General features: G+C 52.3%; 1 protein-coding gene and 1 long non-coding RNA gene across 3 annotated transcripts; both read left to right on the plus strand.

The window, feature by feature from the left end:
• The first annotated feature begins 3140 nt into the window (after window positions 1-3140).
• LOC147913620 (uncharacterized) lies at window positions 3141-3739 on the plus strand. Its single transcript, XR_015556441.1, has 3 exons — window positions 3141-3205; window positions 3400-3468; window positions 3608-3739. It is a non-coding gene; the product is annotated as an uncharacterized LOC147913620 (long non-coding RNA).
• A 133-nt stretch (window positions 3740-3872) lies between these two features.
• MAPK3 (mitogen-activated protein kinase 3) lies at window positions 3873-10501 on the plus strand. 2 transcript variants are annotated; one of them, XM_004439522.2, is made up of 9 exons: window positions 3873-4045; window positions 5079-5261; window positions 7075-7264; window positions 7449-7565; window positions 7854-7968; window positions 8356-8487; window positions 8656-8765; window positions 8856-9010; window positions 9892-10501. In XM_004439522.2, the coding sequence occupies exons 1-8, from the start codon at window positions 3873-3875 to the stop codon at window positions 8976-8978; spliced, it is 1143 nt and encodes a 380-aa protein (XP_004439579.2). In that variant the 3' UTR covers window positions 8979-9010; window positions 9892-10501. The 2 variants fall into 2 exon arrangements, with proteins under 2 accessions (XP_004439579.2, XP_087273396.1); XM_087417270.1 differs by having other exon boundaries at window positions 8656-9010.
• Window positions 10502-10531: the final 30 nt, after the last annotated feature.

Here is a 10531-nt window from a genome sequence, read left to right on the forward strand (position 1 = left end):
TTGAGCTGCGTCATTGACCGCTCATTACGGAAAGATTCCTGCTTAATACAAACCTCATCAGAGCTGTTTTAGGCATCTCTGAGGAGGAAAAAGACTGAAGGAAAGGTGACTAGTCAGTACAATAGTAATAGCATAATACAATAGCAAAGTGAGATGAGGAATCTCAAGGCAACATCAGACAAACCCAAACTGAGGAACATTCTATAAAATAACTGACCTGGCCGGTAATCTTCAAAAGTATCAAGGTCATGAAAAACAACAACAAAAAGACTAGATCAAAGGAAATGAAGGAGTCATAACAACTAAATGCAACAATTGACCTTGAATTGGATCCTGAGCCAGAAAATGGGAGATTAATGGGAAAATAGGCAAAATTTGAAAAAGGTCTATAGATTAACTCTATTAATGTTACTGTCTTGATTTTAATAATGTACTGTGTTTCTTTAAAATGTTAACATTTAGGGAGTGTTGATGAAAGGCATACAGAAATTCTTTGAACTATTTCTGCAACGTTTTGGTGAGTTCTGAAATTATTTAAAAAGTAAAAAAAAATAAAAACATGAAATTTGGGTTTGATGAATAGGAGAGGGGATGGGTTTGGGAAATATGTTAATAAGATGACAAGAAGTTGCCTAGATCTGGAGAGAAATGGAAAAACGAGAAAATAACAGGGTTCAACCCTGCAAGAATGGTGGCAGTCCTGAAGCAAGTCGAGTCTGGAAGAGAAACAGGTTTGGGAATGAAAAGGAAGACTTTCATCGGGCATGCTGATTTGATGTAGCAGCTAGCCTCCAAGTGAAGCTGTCCAGCAAAGACTGAAACCTTGGAACCGGAACTAGGGAGAAAGGCAATGGCTAAGGATGGAAATTTTACATAAAGGAAAAAGATGACACCACAGGAATGTGATGAAGTGACTAAGGGAGACGCTGTAGAGAAAGAGGCGTGAGAAGGACAGCCCAGGGAAGGAGCCCAGTGGGGGCAGGCAGAGCAAACCACAGAGATTTCAGAGAAGGGATCAGCTGAAGAATGCTTACACCAGAGGAGAGATGTTTGTGCAGAGCTATTCTCCAACATATGAAGAAGTGTTACGAGAAACGTGTAAGAGAGGTATTTTGGATTTTAAAAAAAAGGTCAGCTTAAACCTTAATAAATTATTAAACACGTTCTGACCCCTATTCCTGCACATTTGCTGCCTTCTCAGTTTCTGCTGGCTAGTTGAGTTAGTCGAAATGGGAATGTTCATTTGTACCCTTCAAATTGTTACTCGCTTGTGTTATTACCCACTGGCCTCTCTGGTGAACTTGACATCACAGATAAGAACTGGCTTAAAACTTAGTCTAGATAGATCCAGAGGATAGAGCTAAGCCAAATAGCAGCCATCAGAAAAACTCTAACAATGCAGTGAGCTGTGAGGTAATGAACTGATGGAGAAAATGATTCCTAGACCTCCTTCCAACCCCACAGTGCAGCAAGCTTCTGCTTTTTTTGTTGTTGTTTTCTGTTAAATGTTCATGGTATCTACTTCATACAGCTGCTGCGAGGATGATAGGAGATACAGTACATAAAAGCGCCTGGCACAGGACAGATGTTCAGTCTACATTAGTTGCTTATGAATCTATGAAGCGGACTAGGAAATCCGAGTCCAATCTCCATGGAATTACCAATCTCAGCCACTAGAGGGGAATCTCAGTCACACTCCTTTGATGAGACTCAGCTACAGCCTGAGGCGGCAGGCACCCCGCCGGATACACCAGCCTTTCCTATGCCGGGAAACTCACTCCCACTCAGGAAACCTGGCTCCATGCTGAACTCCAGGGTGTTTTCTCTGAGTCACTATACTCTGCCACAGTTGCAAAATGATCTGGCAAAAGTCCCTCAAAGGCTTGTACTGCTTACTGAGTAACATCCAAACTCCTCGCCAGAATCCAAGGCCTTCCTCAATCTGTCCCCTTGCTGCTCATTCTGTTCCTTCTTCTCGATGCCTTTCCTCTATCCTGACCTTCTGAAACCCTACTTCTTTTTCAACCACACAAATCCATCTCCTCCATTACTCCCTCCTCACTCTTTAGAGTGATCTAACCCACCCCTGAGCTCACATGCCATATAATACATCCATCTATCTTGTATGAAATTGATTTATGTATGTGCATCTTTTCAATAGATTAGAAACTCCATGAGTAAAGAGGCCAGTGGGTAACCTGACCAGGGTAACACAGCAAGAAAGCGGCAAAAATGGGAGTCTAACCCAGGCAATCTGGCCCAGAGAGCTCTTGCTGTTAACCATTATTTCACACTATATAGTAATCTTTCATTAACCACAGTGCCTAGCTCAGAGCTTTGCACTCAGTGCCATTCAGTAGCTTACCAAATGAATAACTAAAAAAACCAACACTAATCTAATTAGCACCTCTTCAACCTTCACTGACTTATGGGCTATTGGGAACCAGCAACTCAGTCTCATTAATCTGAATTAGAGTGCCTGGCCATAGATCTAATTATGAGCAATTTCAGAATCATAATTACTGTTCCATTTTGTCTCTTGATCTGTAATGTCTATAAGGACCTACTCCCAGCTTCTCAGGGAGAAAAAAACAACATGATTGCTTACTGAAGCCTAGGAAATGTGTTTTTGTGAAGCTTCCAGCTCACATCTTCACTGTGAAGTAAGGGGGATGGACTGGATGGTCTCTGAGGGCCCTTTCTTCAGTTTTAACAGTCTATAATTCTGAGACAATGGAATTAAAAAGAGCCCTCTGCCTCTGTGTCAGGAGATATCATTTTGAGTCTCATCTCTGTCATTATTACAGTGATCTTACCCAAGTTCGAGTCCCCAACTCTGACTCCCCATCCGTAAAACTTGATTCATTCAAAATTTTTGAGTGTCTGGGTGCCAGGCACTGGAAGATACAGTAATGAACAAAACAGACATGGGCCCTGCTCATCCAGCTAAGAAAACCAGAGGACACCTATATTGACGGGCTGTCCTAAGGAAGAAACTGAAGATCAAAGTATTGTGTAAACTATAAAGTCTAGTACAGAATCAAAAGATGATGATCTTGACAGGATTCCAGTTTTGTCAAATCTAACCACAACAAAACCACAACCTATTTTGCTCTTTTTGAGAAAAGCCTGATACTGTATTTTAACCAAAGCCAGTCAACTTGGCATGCAGCTCTCTCGCCTCTCCCCCGCTTTCCTTGTAAAGGTAGGGTGGGGTTATCCGTCTTCGGGGTACTCCCGGGGTACATGCACAGCTCGGTTGCTGGCAGAGGCCAGGTCCCTAGCGCACTCCCGCAGGTCTCGGTCCGAAAGCCATTAGGCTGGGTTCTCCAGCTCTCAGCTGTCTGAGTGACTCCCAAGTCACCAGCGCCGGCTCGGGCCTCATCTTCCTCATCACAGGCCACACCTGTGAGGAAGCCCTCTCCCACAGCTACTGTGAAATACGGATAGGATCACTGAGCATCAGAGGTGAGGGTTCCCTTAAGGTTCCATCTCGAGCCCGGGGCTGCTCCTTGGGCGGGGCCAGGCGCCCCGGTCCTAGCACTCGCTTGCTGGGTGGCTCTGGGTAAGGTCACCCAGCGGCCCTACTGGCTGTTCTGCATTCTAGGGGAGGGTCTGGACAATCTCAAGGCGGCCCTGGGAGCTTCTAGCTTAAATGGAAGAGACGGAGCCGCCGGGTACCAGGAACCGTAGCACCAGCGGCGGGAAAGCCGGGCGCGCAGGGCCCACGTGACGTGCGCGGGGGCGGGCAGGGGCGGGCGGGGGCGGGGCCTGGCGCGCGCGGCTCCGCGGTGACAGGGCGGGCGGGAAGGGGCGGGGCCTCGGGCGGGGCCGCCGGGGGGCGGCGGGCGGGCGGGAGGGGAGGAGTGGAGATGGCGGCGGCGGCGGGGGCTCAGGGGGGCGGGGGCGGGGAGCCCCGGGGAGCTGATGGGGTCGGGCCGGGGGTCCCGGGGGAAGTGGAGGTAGTGAAGGGGCAGCCGTTCGACGTGGGCCCGCGCTACACGCAGCTGCAGTACATCGGCGAGGGCGCGTACGGCATGGTCAGGTGAGGGGGCGTTCCGGGGGAGGGGGCCCCGCGGGAGGGGGCAGGGAGGGGTGCTGAGTGCTCTCTGGGCCGTGGAGACTCCGAGCGTCCCGAAGAGGCAGGGGCTCCAGGGGGCTGGAGAGCGTCCCGGGGCGATGGCTTCTGAGTGCTTTCTGGGGGAGGGGGCGCAGTGTATTCGAAGGAGAGAGGGCCTGGGGGCTTTGAACCCACTATTCTAGAATGAAGGAGGGCCATCTGAGTACGTATATGTGCGGGAGCTGTGGGGACCTTGGGCACCCTATAGACACGGGGTGAGGCGAAGAGAGTAAGTATTCTTGGGGAGGTAATATCCTTAGTGAAGAAGGAGTGAAGGACCCTTCTTTGGGGAGAAGACGCCTTGGTTCCCCCAGTGAGGCCTGCCAAGGAGTTTGGGAGAGAAGAGCGGGGCTCAGGGTGGGGCAGGGCTTTGGGCCTGGGGCCAGGGGCCCAGTGAGCAATGAGCAGTCCCGGAGTGCCTCCCTGCAGCTTCGAGGAGGGCTCTGGGAGTTGTCCCAGCCCTGCTGTGTGCTCTGGGCATTTGTTCATCTGGGAACAGCTCTGCTGCCCAGGTCCCTCGCCCTGACACCCATGCCTGCCTTATCCCTTTTCTCCAGTGTCTCCTGTGACTCCCTCCTTCTCACTGTATTTGCCTCACTGTACGTCCTCCACTCATCTCCCACCCTCTGGACCTGTCTTGGGATGAGGGAGCCCATCCTGGGCAGAGGAGGATAACGGGTCAGGGCAACTAGAATGGAAATGGTTGAGGAGAGGGGAAGCCAGTGGTCGGTCAGTCTCTTCCTCTGTTTGTGAAGTCACTGAAGGGCTGCCTGGCTGGTCCCCAGCTTTCTCCCTGGAGATCCCAGGCCTTCACAGCAGGAAGGAACCAGCATTGTTTATGACTTGGCCAGAACCCTCTCTTGCTCCCTTCTCTCCCTGCCAAGGCCTGGGTGGGGCCACCGGGCCTGTACTCCTCCTTTGTAAGGCCACACCAACAACATCTCTCTGGCCCTCTCAGCTCAGCTTACGACCACGTGCGCAAGACTCGAGTGGCCATCAAGAAAATCAGCCCCTTCGAGCATCAGACCTACTGCCAGCGCACGCTGCGGGAGATCCAGATCTTGCTGCGCTTTCACCATGAGAATGTCATTGGCATCCGAGACATTCTGCGGGCGCCCACCCTGGAAGCCATGAGGGATGTGTATCCTTCACCTTGGCCAGATGGCTGGCCAGGCACAGCCTCAGAGCTGGGCTGGGAGAACACTGGCTTTCTTTCTGTTTCCTTCTTCCCTACCACCCTCCAAAACAAACCCAGTAAAAGAAATTTTCCAGCAGAAAAGAGGCCACAGAGTGTAAGAGGACCAGGAGGCCTCAGATGAATCCTGGCCTGCTGCAGCCATGCAGTGTGGCCTTGGGCAAGTCTGTTCTCTACGCTCTGCCTCAGTGGGGGGCTGGGCAAGATGGTATCTATGGGAGCTTTGTCTTCTGACATCTGCAATTCTGTGCTGGGAGCCAGCCTCTGCCCACAGTCAGTTCTTGTTTAACAGATGATGATTCTTCTCTGGGTCCTCAGACTGGAAGGAAGAAAGCTGGCCTTTTTTGAGGGCCTACTATGAGTCAGGTGCAGTGCATGCCAAGTGCTTTGACATCTCTTATTCTACCTCCCAACTGCCCTATGAGATGGGTCAATCAGCTCCATTTCAAAGATGAGGACACTGAGGCTCAGAAAGCCTAAAATCAAGTGCTTCTGTTGCTGCCTGCTCCCCTCCCCCAGATGAGAACCAGTCCTTCTTTCTCTGAGACTTCCTGCTCAGAACCCCACCCCAATTACCTGTGGACTTGAACCTTGCCCAGGGAGGGACAACCGTGCCTTCATAGCCCTCCCCCCATATCGCTTTCCTAGTGTATTGTCCGCTTCCTGCCTGGCTGTTAGCACCTTTGTAACACCCGCCACCTCTCCCCCACCACACCCTACCCCCCCCCCCCCCGCCCCGAGTCAGTCCCAGTCCTCCACTCAAGAGTGGGGATTTGTAGCGCAGTGTCTGCAGCCCCTACCACAAACTGTGGGCAGGAAATCTCCACACTCACCCCCAGCTTGCTGTGTGACCGTAAGCAAGTCACTGCATCTTGCTGGGCCTCTTCATCTATAAAACAGCAGGGTTGGTCCAGTTCTCAGAAGGCCCTTTTAAGGCTGATTCTAAAGACAGTCCTGACTCATTCTTCCAGACACAATCAAATGACATTTATTTACTTATTTATGTTTAATCTTTGTTTTATCCTAAAATATAAAAGGACATTTACTCCTCTATCTTCTGATGTATGTCCAAGCACTCTTTGAGTAGGAGTGGGCTCTTGGGAGTTTCTCATATGTCTTGCACAAACCATTCCCATAAGGCAGGCATTTATTTTAAAGCAAACATTTATTACATGCCAGATGATGTTCATACATTATTTCATTTGACCTCAACAGCCATGTGGCTCAGGCATATATAACAGCAGTACTAGTTCTTGTTTGCTGAGCGCTTACAACATGGCAAGCAGGGGCAGGCTGCTTTACACGGGTCATTTCATCTAATATTCACAACCACTCTCTAAAGAACAGTTCTTCCCCCTGCTTTACAGATGAGGAAATCGAGGTGCAGAGAGGTTGAGGTCACGAAACCCACGAGCAGTGGAGTCAGGGTTTCAGACACGCAGGTCAACTCCAGAACTACTGCTTTTAACTGGGCAGTTCTCCTGCCTCCCCCACTTTATTAGTCCCGTTTTCCCAGTAGAGAAACTGAGACCACAGAACTGAAGCGCTTTGCTCAAGGTTACCAGCTGAGGTACATTAGAGGCCCCGAGCCCAACTGCTGAGCATTGGCCTTGCCCAGCTCGTGATGTGGGTTGGCAGATCTGGGGAGTCCCAGGGGCACCAGTTGGGAGAGATGTGAAGCCTGCTCACCAGAGCCTGTTCTTCTTAACCAAGTGCCTCCTGCTGCCCCCACCTGGGGGATCTCCGGTGCCATCCTCAGCTACATTGTGCAGGACCTGATGGAGACAGACCTGTACAAGTTGCTCAAAAGCCAGCAGCTGAGCAACGACCACGTCTGCTATTTCCTCTACCAGATCCTGCGGGGCCTCAAGTATATCCACTCAGCCAACGTGCTCCACCGGGACTTAAAGCCTTCCAACCTGCTCATCAATACCACCTGCGACCTTAAGGTCAGAGGGTTGGGTACCTGTCCCCTCCTCCCCTGGGGTCTGGGGCTTCCAGGTGACCAGTAGCCCCCATGGGTAGGAGAGTATTACAAGCAAGGGGAACAGCATGGGCAGAGCCATGGCTATATGATTAGTTGGGTTGGGGTGGCCTTGAGCACCAAGCTTAGCAGCCTGGGTTGGATTCCAGATCTGTGATTTTGGCCTTGCCCGAATTGCTGATCCTGAGCATGACCACACCGGCTTCCTGACAGAATACGTGGCCACACGCTGGTACCGGGCCCCAGAAATCATGCTTAACTCCAAGGTAGGGGGGCCACCCACCCCTGAAGGGAAGGGGCCAGGTCCCAGAAAGCCCTGGAGCCACCTTTGAGCCAGACACTGAGTCCCATGATGCAGGAAGTCTACCCCCTGGGCCTTGTCACATTACTCTTGTCCTTGGGCTCTGGAAAGAAGCTGAGCATTAGCTCCTCTGGACCTCTGCCCTCTGCCTCCCTGACTGGCTTGAATCTGGGTTGGGGATGGTAGCTTGGCCCAAACAACAGAGCCCTTTTGAGGCTGGCCCAGGAGCCCACCACTTTCTCCTCCTCCCCAGGGCTACACCAAGTCCATCGACATCTGGTCTGTGGGTTGCATTTTGGCTGAGATGCTTTCCAACCGGCCCATCTTCCCTGGCAAGCACTACCTGGACCAGCTCAACCACATTCTGGGTGAGGGGGGCCTGGCCAGCAGAATGGGAGGGAGATTAGCTTATCAGAAGGGAGATTTCTTTAGGGTTGGGGTCGGTGAGTCTCTGGGCATCGAATCAGGGGTACCACCACATGTGGAGCCTGTACAGTATCTTACAGTATTTCAATGAGGTATAGATACCATCCCCATTTGATAGATAGGAAAAGCAAGTCTACACTCCACTGTTAGAGCTGGGGTTTGAAGCTAGGGCTGCCCAAATCCAGACCCCTTGCTTTTCACCACCATAGTATTGGCTGGGAGATAACTGTCAGGGCCTGGAGTGGATTGTTGGGGGCTCTTGTTCTTGCCTCCTTCTGTTCCCAGAAAGGAGAGGCGATCTCTCACCAAGTTACCTGCCTTACCCACAGGTATCTTGGGCTCCCCATCCCAGGAGGACCTGAATTGTATCATCAACATGAAGGCTCGAAACTACCTACAGTCTCTACCCTCCAAGACCAAGGTGGCCTGGGCCAAGCTTTTTCCCAAGTCGGACTCCAAAGGTGAGAGAGACATGGGGGCTGATGTGGGATAAAAACTGGGTGCAGAGGAGGGTACATGAGCCCAGCAGCTGCCTGAGTAGACAAGCCCCTGGGCGTGGAGAAACAAAGTAGTGCCTCTGGGAGCTCCTCCGGCCTTCCCTTTGACCCCTGACTCTTGCCCTTTTCTAGCCCTTGACCTGCTGGACCGGATGTTGACCTTTAACCCCAACAAACGGATCACAGTGGAGGAAGCGCTGGCTCACCCCTACCTGGAGCAGTACTATGACCCAACAGATGAGGTGGGTCAGCCGCCAGCAGCAGCGCTGGCAGATAGGTGGATGGGTAGTCCCTCAGTACCTGGCCTGAGCCTTACTTCTTTGCTACCCCAGCCAGTGGCTGAGGAACCTTTCACCTTCGACATGGAGCTGGATGATCTACCCAAGGAGCGGCTGAAGGAGCTCATCTTCCAGGAAACAGCCCGCTTCCAGTCTGGGGCACTGGAGGCCCCCTAACCTGGACAGACGCCTCTGCTCCCTGGGGCCTGGTGAGTGCTGCCCACTGCCCACGCACAGATTCACCCTGATACCAGGGTGCCCAACACACCTCCATACAGTCACAAGCTTGCTCATGCCCATGATCCACGTGTATGGTGGCAACAGAAGGGCCCAGAGCCTGCCCAGGCCACAGACCTGAGGTCCACCAGTTCTTTATGTCCCTTCTCTCCCCCAGCCCCAGATGTCTCCCACCTATCCACACTCAGCATCCTCCAGCCCCAGTTGCCATTCCGGGCCCTCAGAGGTCACTGAGGGCCCCTCTCACCCATCTGAGGAATGGAGCCAGGTTTTGGCTCTCCCAGTATGGGCAGAGAGGCAGCTGGGGCAGTAATTGTTTTGGGAGGAGCTGGCAGTACCCAGCCTGACCCAGATGCCAAGTTTTTTCACACCTGGTGGCCAGGTCAACAGTTCACATACCTTTGGGGGACCCTGCTGGGCCTACCCCCACCCACACTGCTTTCTTTCCCTCCTCTAGTCTCCTTCCTGTATTTGGCCAGCTGTGACCTGATAGAAGGAAGGCAAACACACTGGGTTCAAACCCCAGCTCTGACACTTAATAAGAGCTCTTGTGATATTGTGATATTGTGCAAGACACCTCACCTCTCTCTGCCTGTTTCCTGGAGACGGTCCTGATAATAAGCGCAAACACAGAGCACTAAGCATTGTTCTAAGAGGTTGACGTGTAGTAACTCATTTAATCCTTATAGCAGTACCTTGAGCTAGGTACTAACGTGATCCCCATTTATAGATAAGGAAACCGAGACACATCCCACTCAGCTGTGAGGATGAAATGAGAGAAGCTGAGGTCAGGGCTCCGGCAGGTCTTCTGGTGGGTGCTAACGGTTCCTTTCCTGCCTGTCTTTTTGTTTAGGCCCTGCCTCCTGCCTGCCCCTCCCCTGCCGGACTGTTAGAAAATGGACACTGTGCCCAGCCCGACCCTGGCAGCCCAGGTCGGGGCAAAGGGTGGGCCTGGCCCCCTTCCCATGCTTTTCTCAGACCTCCTACTTCAGGCGAGCCAAGGCTCCCTCCAGCCCCGCCACTCCCAGGACCTGAGGGGCTCAGGTGGCCCCAAAGCAAATTCCCCTCTGCTGCTCTGCCTTTGTCTACCCCAGCTATCCCAGTCCCTGGCAGTTCTGGAGTCGAAGGGCTTTGGCTGCCCTGGGACCTACTGAGGGGCGGTGGGGGAGGGGGGGTGAGGGACATTGAGTAGGGATTCAGGGCAAGCCCTGCCCCACCCACCTCATTAAAACCCCACCCCATTTTCCCTGAAGGAACATTCCTAAGGCTCAAGGGCTAGTATCCCTGAGGAGCAGGGCCCAGGCCTGAACCCCGTCCCCTCCCCAAAGCTGCCCATCTAACGCCCCCCGCTGATTCTGTGTGTGGGTGAACAGAAGTGGAGGTGGGGGCACGTGGAGAGCCCTGTGCCCCTGCCCACTCCCTGTGCCTGTATCTAATATATAAATATAGAGATGTGTATATGATGGCCTTGGCTCTTTCTGTGTTCGCCGATG

Source organism: Ceratotherium simum, chromosome 26, assembly GCF_057802395.1.
Source record: "Ceratotherium simum simum isolate JZ-2026a chromosome 26, ASM5780239v1, whole genome shotgun sequence".
Taxonomy (NCBI): Eukaryota; Metazoa; Chordata; class Mammalia; order Perissodactyla; family Rhinocerotidae; genus Ceratotherium; species Ceratotherium simum.

Coding starts and splice junctions, on each gene's coding strand:
- MAPK3 (XM_087417270.1), top strand. CDS start 3,873: ATGGCGGCGGCGGCGGGGGCTCAGGGGGGCGGGGGCGGGGAGCCCCGG. Junction 7,265..7,448: donor ATACCACCTGCGACCTTAAG/GTCAGAGGGTTG, acceptor GTTGGATTCCAG/ATCTGTGATTTTGGCCTTGC. Junction 7,566..7,853: donor AAATCATGCTTAACTCCAAG/GTAGGGGGGCCA, acceptor CCTCCTCCCCAG/GGCTACACCAAGTCCATCGA.